Genomic DNA, 23,431 nt, shown 5'->3' with positions numbered 1-23,431 from the left:
AAGTCACATGTGCATGTTAATTTGGTATTATTCTTCCCATCTCTGCTGTAGAGGATCTGGGAATGTCAGTCATAAGTGTGCTAAAGCAAGGATTTCTAAACTTTCCTCCTCCCCTCCCATTTGCTGAATACTGCCAGCAGCAGCTCCTAGTTTTGTAACTAGCTATGTACCACTTATGAAAGGTATGCATGACAGTTTGGGAATTCCATCCTAGAGAGCACATGGGGAAATACTCAGCAATAATCCTTTCAAATGTTGACCTCCATAACCCTTTAATTTTCTCATTCCTAGTAAATATAGATTAATGTCAGTAAAACTGTAAAGTACACTATGACTTCATCATCATGGTATTTGTATAATTGTGCACATGAAGTGCTAGAAGCTTATGCAGCCTTGTAGCAGTGGAAAATCTCTGTCCAGATCAATTCATAGCCCACTTTAAACACAAAGAAATAACAGTCTGGATAAAATACTATTTGAAACCTTACAGTATAATGCTAAGACTGTGATTAAATAGTCTTTTCCAGACTCAGTGGGGCTGAAAAAAAACCAACCCAACATAAACCAAACGAAAATCCAACCCATCTCAGACAGCATCAGTGGGAAGACACAGTTTACCATAAGATCAGGAGGGGAGCCAACAGAAAAAAACCACCCTAAAGGCAGGTTAGCTGTACTGATGTAAGTCAGAAGTGGTCCTTCAGTAACCCAAGACGTGTCCAAAGCAGCTTCCTTAACTGTGTCACCACACAGCTTACTGGAGCACCCAGGCTGGCAGGGAAGGAGGGCACATTTCTACATTACACCAACCTAATGACTATTTGTTGCCAAAAAGCACAAATTTACTACCCCCTGGCCCTGCGGGTCACCCAGTTACACAGTGGCCATACAGAGCAGAGGTAGGGCCTCCCCATCAGGGTCACCACCCTGAGGCTGTCACCAAGACTGCCACACCCACAGACCTGCACCTCCAAGCCAACTCATCCCAACAAATGCAAGTCATTAATCACCCAGGTACTAGTTCCTACTGTGACTAATACTTATTTCCACACAGGCCCCTGTTAAAGTGATTTCACGCATTTCCAAAACCAGCCCAGGTACAGGTGAGTGAGGCAGCAGATGGTCTCTAGGGCTAATTGTTACCACTGCCTGTTATTACAGTTATTACATGAACAGGCCCTGAACCATTTTAAGGCTCTGTCATTTTTCTACCCGAGCATTCGAGAAGTTCTATATAGACGCAATTTAGAAAAGGAGGGACCAATACACCAAAAGGGATGACAAGCCCGCCGCCGCGGCTCGGCCGGCCCCAAAGAGGCGGCCGCGGCTCCTCAGTCCCACTCGCACCCAGACAGAGCTGGGACTGGTCCCGACTTCCCCTCAAGAGCACCAGCAAGAGCCAACGGCCGCGAGCGGGAAGGCCCGCCTGGCCCCGCTGTGGCTAAACGGCGACGCCAGCAGCTGACGGGCCCAGCGCCCAAGGGACACCGCCCTTCTCCCCACAGGCGGGAGCCCCTTACCCGCGGAAACACTCCGCCCCTCTCTGCTGCTGAGCTCAGCCCGCCCGAGCTCCCCCAGACCCGAACCAATGCCCATCCCGACCGAAGCCAACACCCGGCTCGGCGCCAAGAGGCCCCAGTGCGTTAGGGGAGCCATGTGACCGCCGGGCGGCTGAGGGCGGCCCACTCCGCCCCGCCCTGCTCCGCCCCTGCCTCTGGCGCCCGAGCTGGGAGGCCGTGGCGCTAGCGCGTGCGCAGCGGCTTCTCGCCCATCCAGTGCGGCAGCCACGGGTGGAGAGCCGCAGCGGCGGCGGCTGACGGGAGTGCGTCCCTTCGCTGAGGGGCGGCGGGGCAGCGCCCGGGCGCAGGACAGCGGTACTGAAGCCGGCACTGCTCCTGGCGTGCTGCAGGCCGCTCCTGAGACGTGGCGCGGCTGGCTGCGCAGCGGTTTGGGGCTGGTCCCCGGCGTTTTGACATTTCGGCGCCTCTGCCGGGGCCGGGTAGGGCCGTATCACGGCCTTCTGCCGTTGCGGGGGCCTTGCTAGCGGCTCCCGACCTGCGCCGAGGGGCTGGCGGCGGCCTGGGGAGCCCAGCCCTGGCCTGAGGGTCTCTCCAGGGAAGCGGGGACCGGGGCCGCCGGGGTCCTTTTTTCGGAGGGTGGGGGCTGGCGTGAGTGAATTGAGACAAAGAGCCAGGAGGAAGAAGAAGAAGAGGACGCTCGGGCTCTGCTACATTCCTGTGCGGAGGAAGGCGGGAGGCGGTGTTAGCCCTTTACGGACAGCTGGGTTCAGCGCTGGCCTCAGCTGCTGTCGGCGTATTTACAGACGTCTCTCCCGGCCGGGGGAGAAGAAGGAGGAAGAACCATGTAAGTTCCCAATTGTCAGGGGTCCTGTGAGAAGATGGGGGATGCCGTAGACGCCAAGGAGATGAGGAAGACTTTCATTGTTCCTGCCATCAAACCTTTTGACCATTATGATTTCTCTCGAGCGAAAATCGCCTGTAATCTCGCCTGGCTAGTGGCCAAAGCCTTTGGGACAGGTAGGTGGCGTCTTCTTCTTCCCTTTCTTTGATGCTGATTCCTGCTCGGTTGCTTCGCTCCTGAGGACGTGCGAGTCCTTCCCTGGGGAGCTGGGAAAGGGGGGTAGGAGGTGCGTAGGAAATGGCTTTCGTCTATTCCCTCATCGTTAGTTCCCTTTGTAACTTGTGGGGGTTTTTAGTGTGCTTGTGATTTTGCCTTTTTGTGTGTGTGTTTTAATTACCTGTCTTTTTGGAAAACCACAGTTTCTATTGGCACGTAATTTTTGTGTATTGGAATTACTGCAGTTTTATTTGAGGACTCAAACTCTGTAAATGGTGTTTCATTTATTCCCCGGGTCACACTTCCAGAATGCAAAAAAGCCTTAAACAGCCATGTAATCCGTGTTTGTCTGTTGTTTCGATAATTTTCCTAATGTTGTTTTAAGAGCTGAATTGGGGGCTAGCAATGGAAATGGAAGTGTGCTGTTTTGACATGTGTGACAGTAGCCTGTAGCTATTTGAGTGGTTAAGCAGTAAGAAGGGTTTCATGAAAAAAGAACGCTTAATGCCAGGTTTTGGCTTGCACAATACAGAAGGCTCTCCCTGTCTGCAAGCCTAAATGGAATTGATTATAATGCCTCCGAAAGGCATCACTGCTCTGTCTTTGAAAACCTGGGCCTTGAGGAATACCAGACCTATTATTCTGTGCATGAAATATTGTTGAGCCTTGAGGAATACACCCGACTTACAGAAGTCTTCTGAGGGAAGGATTTTGAGAACTTACCAAGCTGTGGCTTTGCTTCGTTTTTTGTTTGTTTGTGGGTTTTTTGTTTTATTTTGTCTGTGTTTTGTTTGTTTCTTGCTTTTGTTTGAATATAGCTGTAGTATGTCACTTGATGTATATCACTTGATGCCCTACAGGTTAAAAATAGGATTTATTTTTTAAATTGAATTAAAAAGTAAGTCAATATTTTTACTCCTATTTTTTATAGAGTAAGAGGAAAAGCTCCTTTTTCTGGAATTTAGCAGCTTTTGCATTTGTTTAGGGCCAGAGTATTATGTATTTGAATGGGGTAAAGGTGTACCTTTATGATGCCTTAGGGAGCTGTTTATATTTTACATGATGCTTCCCAAAAGCTGCTTTCAAAGTTGTTGAATTTAGTGAAATTTCAGTAAGGTCAGTAGCTATGGAAATCACGTTTGTCACTTCAGAAAGAAGAAAAGGATCAAAATACTGTTTGCATGTAAAGATTTGTCAATTAACTCTGTTTACTTTCTTTTGTGAAATCTGGGCAAGTATATAATCTTTTTATGTGTGCTTTTATTAGCTAAGCAGACATAAGTGATAAAATCATAGTAGTGAAAATTCTTGGAAGACCTTGATTCAGCATTTTCAGAGATCTTTTTAGGTAGCTATGTTTTTAGATAACTCGGTTGTATGGACTCTACTCATGGGTTTCTGGGTTTACAGTGTTTATGCCATTATATAACCCAGGATTCTAACCTGGGAAGTGTTTTCTACTGGAGTCTTACAGATTCTCGGCCTGTGATTGAAATGTCTTGGTTTATATTGGTTGAGTTCCTATTGGATATATAAAGCAACTTGCAGGGTACTTTATTCCTACTTCCTATAGAAAGCATGATCCAAAACAAATTCCCTTAGTCTTTCTCTTCATTACCATGGCTGTTCTGAGATTCACAAATGAAACATGATTAGAAGAGATAATAGCTCCATCTGCCCTCTAAATACTGCCATAATGTAATAGTAGGAAGAGGGGTAAGCATACACAATTGTAGTGTTTCTGATCTCACAGTTCTTCCACTAGGTTAATGTCAGTAGTAGCTTCAAAGAAGACTATGGCTCAAGTCAGGAAAAACAGTATACAAGAGCTGTATGTCTGCAATACAAATGGTTCCTTTACAGTTGGAGCAAAACAGAAGAACTGATATTCACCTTTTCCAGAAAGGAAGCGTGGGGTTGTTATTTGAATTCTTTGGAATAGATCAGAACCTCAGTCATATCTTATCCCTGTTGTGATATACGTTTGTACAAAGGAAATAGACAGGATTATTAGTGTGTTTATGGGTGCTGCATTTTATTTCTTTTTTTATCCCTGAAATGCTGGAATTCCTTAAGTGGGCTGAGGAAGTGAAGGATTTTTTCTCCACCCTCTCTGAAATAAATTAATGCCATTCATTTTGATTAATGAAAAGTCTGAGTTGTTGCAATCATGTATTCACTGAAAAAACTAAATCTTTATATCTGTATATTAAATTATATATCAAATGGGCATATTTTTCAGTGGACGTATTTCACATTCTTAAAAGCAAATTTTAATACAATCAAAATCGTGGCTACAGCTTTGCTAGGTGTTGTGAAGAGAATTTTTTTCTAGGGGAAAAAAGAACATTTTTATGTAAGTACTGTTTGTTATTTTATAGTGGCTTTTTATGTTTAATTGATGTCTCTCAGTGTCCAAAAACTGAGACAACAATTGTATGTTGTTGTGGTCCTCAGTGAAGCTGCAAGAGTAGACTCTGGCCTACAACACAGGCAAGTCAAAGCAAGTTGTCTTATTAATAATGTCTCTTAACAGAGTAATGGTATACTAACAGTTGTCAAAGGCATCTTGTGTTTTTTTTTTTTGTTTTAAGAAATGCCAATTGAGCACAGCATAGATATTTAAATGTAGAGGGAGTGTACGATTTTATGCCTTCATGTTTTGCTGCAAGTATGAAAGGGGGAATGTTTGACCTTAGAAATTAGAACTGTAGGCACTAGATTGCAGCATTAATTTCCAGTGCTGGGAGTTAACCATTTCAGTATGGAAAAACAGCTTTTCAGAGAGGTTGTTGAACTGTATTGATATTGTATGCTTCAGCTTTAAAATATAATGGCATTTAATGCATAGGAATGATTTAAAAAAGGTCCTGACATTGGGTTACTCTGTCCTTTGTATTCCTAAAACAATGGATGTAGATTTCATTATTTTGTAGTGTGAAGTTTCTGTCTTCTCAAAACGTGGCTGGAAAGGGTCTTATCCACCCACCATCCTAAAGGCATGCTGAGCTAAATATACATCATTCCTGACAGATGTTTGTTTAGCCTGTTTTTTGAAAATCTCCAATTACAGAGATTCCTCAGTATGTCTGCTAGACAATTCGAATCCTTATTTACCTCGAGATGCTAGAACAGCATGATAATCTTGATGTCTTTTCTACCCTGTAGGTGATTAGTTATCCTATTCCTGGTGGATATATCCTATTCCCTGGTGGACACCTTACCTGCTTATGACATCTTTCACATAATAAAAAAAGTGTCTTGTCTTTGTTTTGCTGTTTAGACAAAACAGGCTGCTTTTTTTTTTTTTCCAACTTCATATTTGTAAGTCAAGTTTTTTTGGGCTCTTTTTGGGTGTTTTGGTTTTGTTTATTTTTTTGTTTTGTTGTTTTTTTACCTGTATTTTTTCTGTGGTAGGTTTTGCATGAATTCTACTTGAATCTAGATCTAATGGGCAAGCTAAACCCTTATCAGTACAGGGTAGATTTGAAAAACTACTTCATCTTTCCAACCTGTAATACTCTCATTTATTCACTAGAATATGATGTTTGTCACTTTTGCATCAGCCTAGAACTGTTGACTCATTCAGTCTGTGATTCACTGTAGCTCCATATCTTTCTCTGCAGAACTGCTGCCTACTCAGTTGTTCCCATCTTGTAATTGTACAGTTGTAGGTTCCTGCTTTGCAGCTATACTTACATAACTGCATCCTATTTTCAAACCACTTCTACCACTTATCAAAATCATCTGGAATTATAACTTTATCCTGGAAAATGCTTTCAATCCCATTGTATCTTGGAATTGCTTCTCTAGAACCACAGTACAGATGAAGGTATTAATTTTTGAACCTTGATGTACACATTCTTCCTGCTTGATAGGGGATATCTGAGTACTCTTCGAAAATTGTTTTTCAGGCAGCTTTGCATCAGGTTTTTAGTTACTGAGTTAAGACTATATGTGACATGTATGATTCTCAGAAAGTTACGGGAGTAATTTTAAACTCAAGTTAAATCTGTTGCTGTCCTACTGTTCATACAACATATTATCCTGCTACAGGAGTAAATTTCACTGGTTTAGCATGAAGTACTTTTAACAGCAGTAAACTAAATAAAAGCTGCACAAATATGAATGCTTGTTCTAAACTGTGCTGTTTTCTGCAGTCAGCATAAAATAGCCCATCCACCTTTTAACATTAAATTTATCCTTTATAGATGCCTGAAGCTATTGCATCATCTTTAATGAAACATTACTCAAGAAACTTAAAAATAGGTTTCTAGTGTTGATTAATATTTTCAGAATTCATATGCAGCTACTTATTGCTGTTTGCAGGTGTTTCTGTCAGATACACAATGTTAATTTCCTCCTTTCATGGTTCTCCTGGCAACGATTTTTAACTAAATAGTCTCATTTCTTATGTTGACTTTTGCAGGCCGGAACATCTTTGAGTCTTTTCCTAGCAGACCAAATCCCTTTAGTTCTACTCAGTTTGGCAGCTAGCACAAAAATGCATAAGAGTTAGAAGTACAGAAGCAAATTTTTGAGAATCTTGAGAGTCAATGTTGTTTTAATAGATTTCTCTTCCATGATCTCTTGAAATTAGGTGCTTGCAAATTGGTGCTTTGGTCAATAGTGCTAAAATAAGTTAGTTGGACTAATAATCTCCTGAGGTGGTCTACTTAAAAGTTGATTGCATCACTCCTTTCTGTAGAACACATTCAAAACATGGTTTGACTGTGTTCATAGCCAGGTTGGATGAAGCCTTGGGTGATATAGTTTAGTGTGAGGTCTCCCTGCCCGTGGCAGGGGGGTTGGAACTATATGATCTTAAGGTCTTTTCCAACCCTAACTATTCTATGATTCTATAATCACTTTTTAAAAGTAAATAAATAAAATTGTATGAGCTTCCCAAACTATTAGGCTTGGTAGAGCCATCTGAAGTTGTAGTTGATGCATATAAACACAGGGCTCTTGAGTATTTTGCTGATTGTTCTGGAAAATGGGGCTGGGTTGAAAAACTTTCAAGGCATTCAAAAGATAAGGTAAGTCCTTCTTACACATGCACATACATTTCCCCCTACCCCTTGGAGAATACAAAATTACTGGTTCAGGTGGGAAATTTATTATTTTGCTACAGAATTGAAATGTCTTGGCTTTCTCAAAAATAAGTTCTGAAGGTATTAATGCTATACAAATCGATCTCTTTATTGCCAGGGTGAATTCTGAGTCTTTCTTTTGTTTATCAAAACCTAAATCAATATGTAGGCTTCAGTACAGTCGATGTTAAACTTTCCCATTTTAATAGGAAATGCCTCTGCCAGTCAAATTTTTTATGCTTTGTGAGTAGCACTTCCTGTTGTGCTGCTGAAGACAGAATACTGGATGGGGTTGACAATTAGTGTGACCCAGTAGAGCATTTCTTATGTGATTCGCAGGGTTCAAAGAAATACCTGAGATCTAGGTGGGCTATGAAGGGGGAGCCTGTGCATGTTTTTTCCTCGGATGTTTTGTGATTTTGGTTTTTGGGTTTGTTGGTTTGTTTACTTTTCATAAGGTATCCCTTATAAGTACAAAACTGCTATCAAAGCAGTGGGTAGTGGTTAATTTTTTTTGGCATCTAAGGGCAGGAGTATAGGGTCTGTTCATTCATAGTACTTCCATGATGTTAAATCTAAGAATCTCACAAGTTCATTTTAGTTAGCTGAACAGAGTTAAGAATTGTGATAGTGAAATTGCCTGCTGTAAATTTATAGCGGTTGACCATTTAGACACTTGCCTATAGGCAGAGCTATGCTTATGGCATGCTAGCCAAGAACTATGTAAGTGGCAAACTGATTCAACTAAACAAAAAGTAAAAAGTCTTTTTGTATCAACTGTCTCATTTGGTTTTCTGCTTCCCAATTCGAAGTCTTGTTTCATTATTTCTCTTTTTGGTAGCATCGACTTGCTTCATTGGTTAATAATCTGACATAAAACCTAGAACTGCACTGAAGGTGGCTTCAGAGTAAAACATCAAATTGAAATGTCTCCTTCTTCTACTAAGGCAACTACAAAAAAATCATCAGAAGCAAAATAATATAAAACATGCTTCTCTGACCTGTTCACAGTCCTTGGACTCTTGAGTTTCATGCAAAGCTATGCTCTCTTGTGCCCAACTGGCAAATGGGGCACCAGAATTCTTGTTGCGAAGTAGGAGTCTGAATGAAGTAACTTAACACTGTTACTGAATCGCAAAAGCATACCTTTGCTGCCTTGCAGAAAGCTGTCAAGTAATTGAGTCCATTAAGATTTGGCATAAATTCTTCAACTAGTTTGCACTAGGAAGTGATTAAAGGTATTAGTCAGAATTTTCATGAAATAATTCTGTATTAAGTCTCAGTCTTGCACAGTTTTTTTCCTTAATGTCTTGGTTGATTGACGTCAGTAACCTGTAAAGATTGGCGGTTTCTAGGCTGAGGCTTAATGTGGCCTCGTGGCTCTCAGGAATGATTGATATTTTAATTAGCCCACAGTGAAACATTTTATATTATATTATAAATATTATCCTCAGGATTAAAAAAGGAAAAATAAAAAGAGAACTTGTTGACAAAGACTTTTAAACTTTTGGACTTCCTTAATGCAAACATTCTTAAACTTGGAAGTCTTGTAAATTTGAGAAACTCAATAGTCATGTAACTCAAAGAATTGTATTAATGTGTGGAAACTACAAAAAACCAGTTTATTTTTAAAGAAAGTATAGACTTTTCATACTAATGAAAGAAATTTTTCCAAAAGAGGAATTCAGACTATACTCCAAGGAGTAATTCACACTGAACTGAGCAGAGAATTTTGTTTATAAAACAGGTTTTAAAGGTCAATTCAGGGGTGGTAGCCATGAATTATTTTTAGAATATTCCTTCTATTTAAAAAGGTCTGTTTAAATGGAAAGCTAATTTACAATTCAATTTCATGGTGGGGAGAAATAATAATCCCTTGTTTGCATTAAATTTTTTTCTTCTCTAAAGAGAGCATATGCAGAGCTTTTCAGTACATTATAATATATGGAAAAATTACCTGAACATGTGTTGAATACTCTTTTAAAGTTAGCCTGATTGTTAAGTTTACATTATTGTTTTGGCTAATGTGGTGTTTCCTTTTTTTCTTTTCCCTGTGTCTTGAACTTGTACATAGCTTCATTTATTCTCTTCACAGTTCAATATGAAATTCATTGTCAAACTACATTTTCTTAAGTGCCTACCCCAAAAAGTTTTCCAAAATTGAGTCCTGTGTCCCTGTTGATAATTTTAGAAAAAAACAGTCTAAAAGCAGTCTCTGGAGATTGTCCAGTTTAACCTTTTGCTCCAAGGAAAGCAGGCTTCAGAGGTTTCTCAGGGTCTTGTCCCCTCAAACATTGAAAGTCCTTGTCTGTGTTCTGTGCTCTGCTGTTCTTGTGGTGAAGAACTGTTTTTTATTTCTATCCAGTTGAAATTTTTCTTGTGGCTGCTTGTGGCCGCTGCCTTGTGTCACTTCACAGTCCAAGTCTGTTTCTAAAACCTGCCCATTCAGTGCTGGAAGAGATCCTCCCAGCACCTCTCCAGCAGAAACAGACCTCGTTCCCATGGTCTCATCTGTGCTTATGTGCTGGACTCCCTAAACTCTGTGTTCTGGATGTATCTCCCTGGCATAATCCTGTACTTTGCCACAAATTGCAAGGCCAAATGGCAGTTTATGGCAGCATGTGCAACAAGGTATTTATTTCGAAACTGTTCATTGACTTCAGGTTTAATCTTAAAAGGTGCTTGTCAGATGGGTGAAGGAAAGGGATTGGTAAAATGTGTATCTTGGGAATTAGTGTTAAAATTCTTCTCTGCCTAGCAGAACTATTGAACAATCTCCAATCCTGCCAGAATTGTCAGTAAAGGCTTTTGACCCCGTTAGTTGTTCTGGTAATCTGCTGCAAACTGGACATAGCCTTGAAATTCTCCTCCACAGGACTGCAAAGGCAACACACGCCAGCTTTGGAAGGGCTGTTAGTTTGAGATCAGTAACGGGAAGAGTTTCCTCCATGTCTAGCTGCCGTGCTTGTTTTCGTTTGTTCCCCCCCCACTTTAAACTGTAACAGAGATGAGAACACAGTTTGAATCTTCTATCAAGGTCTATTCTGATACCAGACAGTTTGATACATGTGATAAATGTGGAAAAGTACGCGTGGTTCTGTCTGTGCCAAAGGAGTTGTGACAGGAATTTTTGTGAGGACTTCTGATCTTGTTACAGCAGGGATTTTGTGTGCTTTCACGTGTTTTCTTTTTACAAATTCAGAGTATGTCTGTAGTCACAGTTAATCTTCCTAGCCCCTTGTTTCTGTATTCTGAATCTCTAATAAATTTATTTTCTTGTTTTATTTCTATGAACATCAAGAAGTTTCTATTCCGGATTTATTTTGTGAACACCAGTGAAGGAAAAAAAAAAAGACATCTCACTTTGCTGTTGCTTTACTTTTCAGAAGCTGAGATACCCTTTACGAATAATTCTGTTCTCCCTGCATAGTTATAATCTTGTTTGGTTTGGGGTTTTTTAGTGTATTGAGGGGTTTTTCATTACTAAACCCCAGTAATAGCATATTTTCATGATAAATGCATTAACTGCATCTTACCATATCTTTTTAAGGTCTGTTTCAGTGATACTGAAGATCAAAAATTACTCATTACAGGTGATGAGTTATTTCCTGTCTTTAGTTTTATTTTCTGGCTCAAATTTTCAAACTTGAAACCTGTCATTGTCATTTAGGCTTTTTTAGGTCTTAGAAGAAATTACTGACTGCTTTAATCTTCCTCCCTGTTGCCCCCCATTCCGTCTAACTTCCTATGTGATTAAAAAATGGTGAGTGGGTGTGTTTCAAAGAAGGCAAAATCTGCTGCCTGTGCATTGTGTGACATTAAAAAAAAATTCTAATGCTCTCTAGCATGAAGATGCTTTTAAAGTTGGCATTTGGAATTGGAGAGGATAAAGTCATATGAGGAATGAGCTCCTGATTCCAAGATGGAGATGGATCATGAGGGACTTCAGAAATGATAAGTGTAATATTGAAATAGACAACATATGGACAAACAAGGGAAAGCAGGAAGGACAGGTAGAATTGTGATAGGTGGAAATAATATATAGGGAAACAGGCAACTAGCAGCTCATAGAGTTCTTTAATTATAAGTGCCTTTTCTAGTTTTGGGTGATTGTAGGTCCTCTAAAGCCAATAAGTGAGGCTGGGAAGTGGCAAGAGAATATGGCAATATCATTGCCTGACATTGGTGTGGGTTTTTCTGTTAGTAGTTTTGTTATTATCTTGGGGGAAAAGTCATGTTAGGCATTAGGCTTGTATTGTAAAGGGCAATGTAATTTTGCTGACAGTGTGTTTTCAGTATGTATTCTGAAACAGAGCTGTCAAGTTGTTAGCCCAATTTAGGGTCCTGGTTTAAGCAAATTATAAATAATACCTCTCTTCCCCTTGATCTTCTGAATTAGCAAATAAGAAGTGATATCTTTTTTTTTTTGTTTTTTTAACCATCCTTCTTTAACGCATACTTTCTTAAATGTCTTATTTCTTTCCCTTTTTGCATTCTATAATGTATATCTTTTCCTTTCGTAGCTAGAAGGCAGCTAGCTCTTTCTTCCAAAGCCTATAATGGAAGCACAAAAGTTGCAATAGAATATGTATGAGAAAGAAGATAATCTGTCATTATCTTGTGATGGCATGTTCTGTTTCTTCTCTCTCACTTGCTCCACCCTTATTGGGCTGTTTACTACCACGCTCTGCTTCAAACCTTGTCTCTAACCATCTAGCCAGATGAAGGCAAAGGGGATAGAGTTGCATAACTATTTTCCTAAACCTTTTGTTGGCTTTTGTTTTGTGGGGTGTTTTTGTTTGTTTTTGTTTTTTTGGTGTTTTTTTTTTTTTACTTGTTGTAATTAAATAGACTTTTCTATTTGGGCTCAGGAAAAGAATCACATGATGTTTATTCCATAAATGCTGTTGGCTTAACTAATTTGACAACAGGGGAGAGTGAAATTCTTATGCAGGGAAAATGGAGCATCTTGCAGTATCTGTGTCAAGAAAGGTGAAGTGCGAAAGCATGTCTAAGTTACTTTCCATTTCTCTGGTGATTTAATTTAATTTGATCTAGCACCATACAGAATTAATTCATAACTATTATTTTTATGGCAGACAACTATAAATATACTCTGCCTATATTGTGTTATATACAGTATTTGGAAAAAATGATAGGTTGTCTTGGAATGCTAATTTAGGGGTTAAAATCTCAGCATAAACTTCACAGAATCTTGCATACCTTTCTGTGGGAGCTAAGCCACTTCTCTGAAAAACGAAAGCCACAGTTCTAAGGGAAGTCAGTTACACAAATGGACAAATAATAATTAAGTATTTTTCAGAAGGAAGCTGATGATATTTTTTAACTTTCCCCATTATTTTGGGCTGCTGGATTGTTATCAGTCTGTGATGCATGACCTTTGAAATAGATAGTATAGTAATCAAATTTCTCTTGCATACATAAAACCTAGAAGGATGCTGAGTGGAAGGTGTCCTTTTTATCTCAAATTAATCTGTGCTAAAATATAACATTCAAAGTTGATTCTATTTTTGTAGTAGAGACGGGTTCCTATATAAATGGGTGGTGTTCTGCCTTTGTATGTCTGACTATATAATGTTATGCCAAGGAAATGAAACTGTTTGGGCACGTATTTGGAGAAGCCAGAACATTTTCAAGTAACAATGCTGCAACCACATGTTGGCCTTCTAGTGTGGCCTTTGCAGTGTGTAATTGGTCTTGAATTTTTCTTAAGCTCCTGTTTGTAGCTCAAATGCTAACTTTGTATGCAATTTTCCCTAGCGTTTTAATATTGTGATGACTGATAATGACTCTGGCCTTCCCTTGACTGTGCTTTCTTTAACATAAGTTTGAGTTCATACATATAAAAAAGCCTAATACTGTGTCTTTTTTTTTTTGTAGAAAATGTTCCACAAGAACTACGAGAACCATTTTACACAGACCAGTATGACCAGGAGCACATTAAACCCCCTGTTGTTAACTTGCTGCTGTCTGCAGAACTCTACTGTCGTGCTGGTAGCCTTATTCTCAAGAGTGATGCTGCAAAACCACTTCTAGGTCATGATGCTGTTATTCAAGCCCTGGCACAAAAAGGCCTTTATGTTACTGACCAAGAAAAGTTGGTGACTGAACGAGATCTTCACAAAAAACCAATTCAGATGGTGAGTGATTAAAACTTATATATTTCTTCTGTTCTTCTGTGTACTCCCAAAAACTACATAGCTATCTTTTAACCTATATCATTATGTTGAAGAATTTTTCTCAAAAGTTAAAAATGATTTATTACTGGCAGGGTTATGATTGTTTTGGTTTGTTTTTCCACCTCCTTATACTTTTCAGTGCATGTGTATTTCCTCTGTACTAATGCTTGAAAACACCAATCATTCTGTTTAAGTTTTACATTTTGAAATATAGCAGTGACAATATGATCAATATGATCACTTTGATGTCTGTTTTACAGAACTGACTGTCATTGAACATTTGTGTTGGAAAAGTGGTTAGAAAATAGTTTGGGGTATTTTGTATTTTGTAGGCATCTTTGGTTACCATTGAAAAAAAAAGGTTTTAATGACATAGGCATGTCAATAATAACATTAATAGCATTCAGTAGTCATCACTTAGATATTAAGTAAATATTAAACACAGAACAACAGTATATTCTTTCATGGGAACTTAATAATATGTCTTTGCTTTATACAGCTGCTAATTAAAACATTAGTTCTACAGATTAAGCTCCTAAGTGATGGTTCTTCTTTGTTTAAAGACGAGTTAAAAAAAAAGTCTGTAAAAAGGATGGCTATATGTGATTGTTTATAAAATAACAGTATGACAGAATAATATTCAGTTGTTTGAAGTATTTTTTTGACTTTTTATTGTTTAGTTTTTTTATCTAGAAAATATATAAACATGAAGTGTTTTCCCATTTGATCTCTTTCTAGAGCAGTTGTAAGTGGCATTGCTTTCGGATTTGTCAGTTGAGAAAAATACATCAGTATTCTCTAGTTTGGTTTTCTACTTTTTAATTCAATAATTAATGTTGCTTAATGCATTTCAGTAGCAATTCTGTATTTCCTCTGTGCTTGAGCTGGTGTTTATGTCTTTCCTTGCCGTGTTGTTTAGGTATAGTCCAGCAAGTAGTTATTCAAGCATCAGTGTTGTAGCAGATTGACATCCTTAGATTCCTGCTCTGCCCAGGTCACTTGTCCGTGCTCTAGTACCAACAACAGATGAGTGATAGTTGACAAGTTGACAACAACAGATGAGTGAGTTAGTTGACAAGCAGCTGAGCTGTGACAATGGGAGGGAACACTGAAGCGGAAACCCAACTGGCTTGGGCAGAAGAGCAGCTGTACCTGAAACAATTGCTACCAAAGGAATGGCTGTGAAACTGTAGTCTCAGTACTAATAGTCTGAGCCCAAAAGTTTTCATTTGTCATGCCATGCTCACATCCATGTGCAAGCTCCTAGCAGCAGAGCTACATTTCAGTTGGGAAATTTCAACCTTTTTCCTTATTATACAATTAGTAAGGTTGACAGAGAATTTAAAATACGTCTGTTGTGGTATTTCCAGTCTTAAAATTATCCTTTTGATCTTTTTCTGTAACTTTTCCTACTTTTCCATGTGTCACAGTTTCTACAAGTCTTACAAAGTAAAATGTATGTCCTGGTTTAGAGCATGGAATTCATTTTTCTTTTTCAAAGTAGAAAAAAAGGGTTGCATATCTAATTAACTCATTCATTCCTCTAGTAGGCCAGATGGCATTGAACCTGTGTTCAATGTAATTTTGGGTAATATAATAAAAAATAGTATGGTAGTCTTTGTCTTTGCTATCCTGACTTCTGCATGAATAGGGGAGAGATGTACTGTGTTTCTATTGCTGAAAAAAGGGTGAGTTTATTATGACAGCAAACTATGGAAAGAGATTTGAGTATGGAATGATTTAATTTTACTTGTGCTTTATAATGTGTGTAGATATGGTCAGCGGACTTGGAATTCCTTGTACTACAGGTTATTGATTGACTGTTGATTTACTTCACGTGTGACTACTTACTAAAGCAAGCATGTTAAATCTTGGTGTTTTCTGTTTCTTAGATAACTAAAACAATCTTTTTTTAGGGAGCACCTTATATTTTGAAGTCTTTGAAAAGTCTAGGAAATGGATGTGTTTCGTTATGCACTGGGCTTGGAATAGATGACAATTTACTTGTTAGTCATGGCTGTTTTGGCTGCATTAGTATCTAATTTGAGAAGCTGCAAATTCTTATGTTTGTGTGTATGTGCGGATAATTACGTAGGTGTATGCATATGTAAAAATAAGTTTCCTCCAGTGGAATGGGATTAGGAAAGAGGAATTTCATGAAATTAACAGGTGGTAACAGGAACAAAAGCTTTTGTTAAAGTGTCCCCTTCATAGGGATAGGGAAGTTCATGTAGAGTCTGTTTTGGTTTAGTCTTTCTTCTGTTAGGATTGTTCACATTTCTTATGTTTGGCTTATGGGTAAAATTGAAAGCTAGGTTAGCCTTTAGGCTTTTTCTGATTTAAAAACTTTGTAACTGAAAATCTTCCTGAGAGATTGCATCTTGTGGTAACACTGCAGAAGTATTCAGTGTATCTCTATTTCTGTTCTCCATGTATTGCAAGCTGTTAAAACTTAATTCTATGTTTGTTCTTTTAAGTCTTCTTAGTTGATAGGATCATCCTGCTACTTTTATTTTTGGTAGGGAAGCAAAAGAACCAAATACTGTGTTACTACTCTCCAGGTTGAATATTACATGGTCTTGGCTCTGCTTAGACTTTAAACAGGGCAGAAATAGTCTAAAGCTTGAAATTAAAATGGCGTTGAACCAAGCACCAGTGTATTTTTCTGATAAAAATTATACTTCAGATCAGGAGAACAAAAGGAATTACCTGATGCTTAAAAAGTTTGAAAGGCAAGGTTTAAAAATATGAGTAAAACTATTCAGTTCTTAAAATTTAATTACTAGAAAAAGATTAGTGATTACTGAGTACATAGATACTGTCTCTATGAAGATATGCCATACTTTTAAATATTTCTTTGTATGGAAAAAAATAAAAACTGGACTAAGAATAACACAATCAAAAAGTGTAACTTTTGTTAAAATTCAAACTCTGATTTGGGATAATACTATTGTGGAAAATTGTCACCCAGCTGAGCAGCTACCTTCAATTTATATTCGTGTAGAGTGATTAGTGATAGTACTATAAAAAACCAAAACCACCAAAACCAGAACTTCTAAGTCCTGCATATGATGCTGTAATTGTCAGCCAAGATGTGAAGGGAATAAGAAGTTCCAGCAGAACCCCAGCAGTAAGTCCATAGCTGGTAGGATGAAATATTGCTACCTCCCTAATTCTGAGATGTAGTTCATGTGTATGGGATTTTAATATAAAAAGTAGTGTGCTGTCATCCAAATTATTTATCCATTTAGCTGTAAATTACCTTCTTACTTGAAGATGTCTTCTGTGGGAAAGTCTGGCGGTAATTCTGTCTGTAGCAGTTTGTGAATCTGGGCTATAACCGAGTTATAATTAGGTATACCCATATTACCTTTTTAGTGGTGGTCAAAAGTGTGCATTTGAGGCAGATTTCCATACTGCTCACAGTTACTGCCCTTTTGGCTTGTGTTGTAAAGTTATCTTGGCAACCACAAACTGTTTCTTTCAGCCAGTGAACTGGAAGACAGAATCTAGGATTGCACCTACATTATGCAGCCCACTTGCCAAGCTGTACGTATTTCACTAGACTAGAGTAGAGCTGGTTGAAGTGAATCCACTGAGGGACTAGAGGTGATTCATGGGACCTTTGCACCAGTTTTGTTTTTTTGTTGTGCAGTACTAGTTGCTAAGTTAGTCATAGCCACCAAAAGTTACGTGAAAGTAAGGGGGATTGATAGTGCTGATTTTGTACCCAGAGTTGGACTCTGGGTCTTTTTCTGGATAGGATGGCAGTGAGTGGTTAACTCATCCTGCAGTCCAGACTTTTGGTCTCTGACAGACTGTATTCATTTGAAATGACAGTGTCTCTCATCAGTGGATTATTTCTCCTTGATGAAGGACCCAGTTAGCTTGCAGCTACATGCTGCAGCCTCTGCATTTTCATGCTGTAGAATTCCTTTAACTCTGTAAAGCAATAAAACGTGTACTAAACATTTCATAGAACAAAGAGAAGATGTGGTTTCTGCCCTGAAGAATGTTTTTTTGGTTTTTTTTGTTTGTTTTAGGCATGATATAACAAGCTTCCTGTGCTATTGTGAATCACTTGTTAATGAGGACATGTAAGAAGAATTTGCAGTTACTTGACTTAAGCGCATAGATATCATAATTTGTTAGTTAAATCCTAATATTCTAGATTCTAATATTAACAGACTTGTGATATTGAAGCATCTTGCATAGTGGTATATTTTACAAAAGACTGATATAATAAACAAATAATGGTGAAACAGAACCTGAATTTAGTCTAACGTGCTATATAAAACCATTCAGCTGTGGTTTGGGGCTGGGATAATATAATCTTTAGATGTTCTGTACTTTTTGCTCAGCTCCTAGACTCATCTCTTCACACATTTCTTGTAAGATTCTTATTTGCTTGAGAACAACGATCCAGTGGTTTTGCTGGTCTTGTGTTGGATATAAGATCACACTTCAGTCGGCATTGCACAAGCATCTGTTAGATACAGTAACATTGGAAACCAAGCTCTCTCATGCACAAAGTGAGGGAGTGGTAACTTCTCTTGGCCATGGTAACTGCTGTAACTCTTCAGAAAGTTTTATTCTGATCTTACTATCTTAACTTACAACTTGGTGTTCTATTAGCTTGTTTCATGCAGTTTGTGTTGACTCATACATAGCCGGGGGATTTTGTTTTGCCAGCTGCTTGTTTTTAATTATGTTAGTTTTGTATCTAGAAAATGCTTTTTCTCTGTGTCGTGTAAATAACAGCAGTGACTTGATGGGTTCTATGGTATGTTTGTCTAGGATTTAGTGTGTGCAACACATACAGGCTATCAGTGTTGTAACTATTTTTTATTTCTGTAGTTTTTCTGGGATTGAAGAATGTCTTAAACTGGGCCTGTTTTCTGAAACTGACCTCTGAATATGTACTACCTATGCCATTCTTTGGCCTGTGTAAACGATTAGCTTGACTGCAGTCAAATTGAGTTGCTTCTGTGTTTCTCCAAGCCAGTTGAAAGAAACTGCAGATGAAATAAAAATACACAATTAAATGGATCTATGCTTACTTTTATTCATAAGTACCATCATCTATGAATAGCTGAAAAGAAAATGGCAGTAAAAGACCATTATTTATTAGAAATATCTTTTGTGGGAGAAAATAGCCCTTTATTCTTAGAACATCAGTTTTGAAATCTGCTTAACAAGGACTGTCTGCAAATAAAGGTAGAAGCTAACTCTAAAAGATAATGTGGATACCTGTCTCAGGAATTTGCAGAAGACATAGGGAACCACAAAGCCCTTTGCGGCATCCTTCAGGTTTTCATGGAATGTTGTCCAGTCACGTTGCGCACCAAGTGTGGCAACTAATGCAAAAGGTAGCAGAGCTACTGACACCCAGGTTATGTTGTAGGGAGCACAAAGTACAGTTTCTTTGCTGCTCCTTCCCAGCAACTCTGATAAAAGATTGATCCTATCCATTGCTTTCATGTTTACAGCTCTCAACACAAAAGAAAACCAGAAGCCTTTTATATTTCTCTAGCTTTAATTTTTATCTTTGTGATTTTTTTTTGCTTCCTGTATCCCTAATTTCACTACGGAAATCAAGGTCTGGCTTTACTCAGAGTTCCAGCAATGTGGCTGACATTTCAGTTTTGTATCCCTAAGCATTCTTACATGGAAATTAACAAAATAAGATTGTTCTTTTTAAGAACAGGATTCATTTCAGTGCAGATCTATTGAATAGACTGTGCTGCTTGTATTGCACTGGAAGTGTGTTCTTAGAACTGACATAAAATCTGTGCACTATACAGAACTGGCCTTACATTTACCTTTCCCATATGAACATAGTAGGCAATATTCAGAAATAGCAACATATTCTCGTGTGTATTTTAATGTAAAACTGTGACAGTTACATTTAATGAACTTCCCACTAAAATGAGAATATTGCAACACATCTTCCAATCGAGGTACATGATATACTAAATAAATGAAATTGTTTCTGTTGATGACAGGAAATAAAGTGAACATGTACCTCAAGACAAGGTAGTACCTCCCAACATCAAGTCTCATGCCTTTCATGAGAAAGTAAGGCATGTGTCATTATTGACAGTTGTCTGTCTTACTCACTTCCTTGCTACTTAGGAACATGTGAGGGCTGAAAAGAATAGTTCGTATTCTTCTGCCTAGAGCAAATTACAGTTTTGAACCAAAGAGCTTCTGATAGTATTCTCAGTTAGTGTACTCTCTTATGCTGCTGTTAACCTGGGGGGAAATAAAAAGGGGATGAGGATGGTTCTTGAAATAAAAAGAAACAAAACCGCCAACAACAATAAACAATAACAAAAAAAACCCCAACCTGAAAAACAGACCAAAAATACTGACTCCTGAAGCCCAATAAGGAAAACCAGTTAAAAGGAGGTATGAATTATAAAAATTGGTAGTATGAATTAAAGTCTGTGAAGAATGCCAGATACTGGGTAGAAAATGGTCAGGAAGTCTTTTCCTTAGCCTTGAAGGAAATACTGTTTTGTTAAACACAGTTTATGAATATTTTCTTCCTGTTTCAACAGCACTGTTTAATGTGTTTCAGATTTTGGCAGTTGGTTTGCTACTGTGAACTTTCTTTGTGCATCTTCACGTAAAAAAAGTTATTCAAATAAATGTTTAGCAACAGTTTTACTTCTGCTTGGCTAAGTGTATTTTGGAGTATAGTAATAAAGCTGTTTAGAAAAAGATGTATTAATTGTTTCACAGACAACCTAGGAAGTATGTCTTCATTAGTTTGTTTAAATTATACCAAGAGAAATATTTCTTAATACCCTTCTGCTGTATAGAGGAAAGCTAAAACTTTTGCATAGTTGTAGCAGGCAGTTATTTAGTTAAGAGCACTGCTTTCTTCCTATTATGGAAAATAGTGGACTACTTTTAGCAGGAGGTGTGTGTCTGTCATGTAAACATAAGGAGAGCTTCACTACCAGCTCTCTCTAGTACATAGAGCAACCAGGGGACAAAACTGTACTAGCTGTTGAAGGAATATAGTTTGTTCTCACCATAATGCAGCAGCTACTCCAGTATAGTACAAAAGAACACTGCGAATGTGCATTTGTTAATCTACACACAGAGTTCTGGCACTCTGCCCTCGTTTGTCAGCAAAGAGGACACTCTGTCATCATAGTGGATGCATCATAACATTAAAATCTTTGTTCTTAAGAACTGTGGAATTTAACACCATTATGGGATTATATTTTTTTTTCCCTGAAGTTGAATAAACAAAATGTTGCAAGGTCTACATAATATGTCTGGCTTTTGTTTGACACTTAGGTAAATGCAGTAAATAGCAGTGTACTTGAGTCATTTGTATGAAGTGGTAGGTTTTCAATGAGCTAGTAGGAAATTTTTATTACCTTGCAGAAATATAGCTCCTAATTACCCAAAGCAAAATGCAGTAGAATTGGTCCTATGTAAATAAAACATTCTGACACTTGTATTAAAACCTTATCTGGTAACTTGTTAAACCGTTTGAGTTATAAATTGGCTGTTTAACAAATTGACTGTCTGCTACAAAAGTGGAAGATTGTTAGCTTTCCCCATCCATCAGAAAGTCATTAGGAAGGGTATTCCTCAATATAAAACATATCTTTGCTTTCCTGAACCATGAATCTAAGGCCAGTGTATAAATAGAAAAGTCTATGTCAGGCTGATGTCCAACTTAATATTTTTTTGGTATGTTGGAGAAAGCTATCTTTATCATAACTTACATAATCATTTAGCAGTAGCTAGAGATCCAGATCAGCCAGTTGTCAAGACTGGTGACATCTCCCAAAAACTGCAAGAGCTCTTTATACACTGTAAGTTGGATGTTTGAAACACAATTTAGAACACCTAACAGTATTTATGAAATTAGGATGTGCAATGTAAGTGTGTATTGAAATTTCTTTAAACTGTTTTGATAGAGAAGTAGCAAGTTAAAAATGAATCTCTGGGACTCAGGGGCAGTGAGGGCTATATTTTGTCATATCAACAGTCAGAAAACTCTGCAATCTACTTCTTCTAAAATATGTTCTGCAGTATCAGCCCTTTGTTTTGTCTTCTGTCTGCTGTGAACACAGACAGGTTTATTCCCTTCCTTTTTGCAGCAGCCTTTGATGTGTGGGTGGGTAATTTCTCTCCCTCCCTTGCTTTCCCAAACCTTATCTTCATTCCAGGTGTCCTCCATTTGGTGCTAGTCTGTCTTAATAGGCTGTGCTGAACACTGGACCCAGGATTCTAATTGGACCTTGTCAAGGCTTGTAGGACGCAGTGGGTATGGTGCATTTTTTGCTAATTAGCATCTGCAGTTGACAGAGACCTGTATGTGAGCTGTCCCTGCTGTGACAACATGACATTCATCGTATGCCCACATGTGAGTGGTTATACTGGCTGATGTAAGATAGTGTCACCTAATCAGTGATTTACTTACGTGTTCTCCATGTGGAAGTTTAATACAGACTTTTTTGAGTTTTCTCCATCATAATATTATTTTGAAATGGAATATATCATATATTAGTGACATGTGTTTTGCTGGAAAATACCCTGTGCTTGATTTCTCTTTTTAAGGGCATGCTTTGAAGCATTTGTCAGAGTTGTCAATTACATAGAAAGAATCCTGTAAACCTATGTGATATGTTTCTGTAGTACGGTTTTGCAGGGGCAGCCAGCTTTTATAAGGAGCTTGATTCACTTTTTAGCATAACGTTACATTAACACCTTTGCTCTGTGCAAAACTAAAATAAAATTCAAGTGGAATACAGGACTACATGGGGTTACAGCTCACAATTTTGAACAGGTTTTACTCCTTTTTTTTTTTGTTATAATGTATTTTGGGTTTGGTTTTTTTTCCTCCTTACCCTCTTCTTAACTCCCCCACTCTCAGAAGCAAAACCAGACCTGTCTAATGATATTTAGAAGTTCCCTGTAAAGACATGTTTGTGTATGCTGGATAAAACAAAGAAAAAATGGTGTGACTGGCCTTCTTTATGGTAAAATGTGTGTAGTAGATAGCTACCTGCAAGAAACAGATTCTTCAAATTCTTGATTTTATTGTTTTTCTTTAGCAACAGGAATAAATAGAGAAAAAACTTAGTATGGTAATGATGGAGTTGTTGAATAAATATGTATATCAATGCTAGCAAAGAACTGCTAGAGAGAAGAAAATTCTGATACTGGAAGTCCTGCCCAATTACTTAGCTTGCTGAACTTGCTATCAGTTCTCGTATAATAACTAGGCAATAATGGCATCAGTCAAATTATTCCAGTGTCTTCTAAGGTGTTAAGGGTGTCCCCAGGTACTCTCTGGTACATTTTTTTGTTCTCTTTATTGCTAGTTAGCATCCTGAATTGTCTTTTCTCTAAGTCAGCACATGCATATGCCTAAAAATTCTTATTTTTCCAGGTCAAAGCTGTGGGGGGAATAACCAAACCTGCTGAAGTCCTGTGTACTCTCAACTACAAAAAAAACCCCAAAAGATTAAAGTAATAATACCTGCATGCCTCTAGGCATAGAAAGATAATTTCTCTGGTGTTCCCTGA

General features: G+C 38.2%; 1 protein-coding gene across 4 annotated transcripts in view; it reads left to right on the top strand.

Moving 5' to 3' along the window:
- Positions 1–1,792: 1,792 nt before the first annotated feature.
- The window catches only part of CAMSAP2 (calmodulin regulated spectrin associated protein family member 2), an 87,161-nt gene continuing 65,522 nt past the window's right edge, over positions 1,793–23,431 (top strand). For 2 of the 4 annotated variants that reach the window (XM_031048027.2, XM_031048026.2), the window contains exons 1-2: positions 1,793–2,537; positions 13,572–13,831. In XM_031048027.2, coding sequence (XP_030903887.2) covers positions 2,399–2,537; positions 13,572–13,831 — 399 coding nt within the window. In that variant the 5' untranslated portion in view covers positions 1,793–2,398. The remainder of the gene's footprint in view (positions 2,538–13,571; positions 13,832–23,431) is intronic. The other 2 variants (XM_005148074.3, XM_013128768.2) reach the window with 1 other exon arrangement.

Source organism: Melopsittacus undulatus, chromosome 6 (genome assembly GCF_012275295.1).
Source record: "Melopsittacus undulatus isolate bMelUnd1 chromosome 6, bMelUnd1.mat.Z, whole genome shotgun sequence".
Classification (NCBI taxonomy): domain Eukaryota; kingdom Metazoa; phylum Chordata; class Aves; order Psittaciformes; family Psittaculidae; genus Melopsittacus; species Melopsittacus undulatus.
The sequence above is the reverse complement of the archived record's forward strand: the minus strand, read 5'-3'. Positions and strand labels throughout refer to the sequence as shown.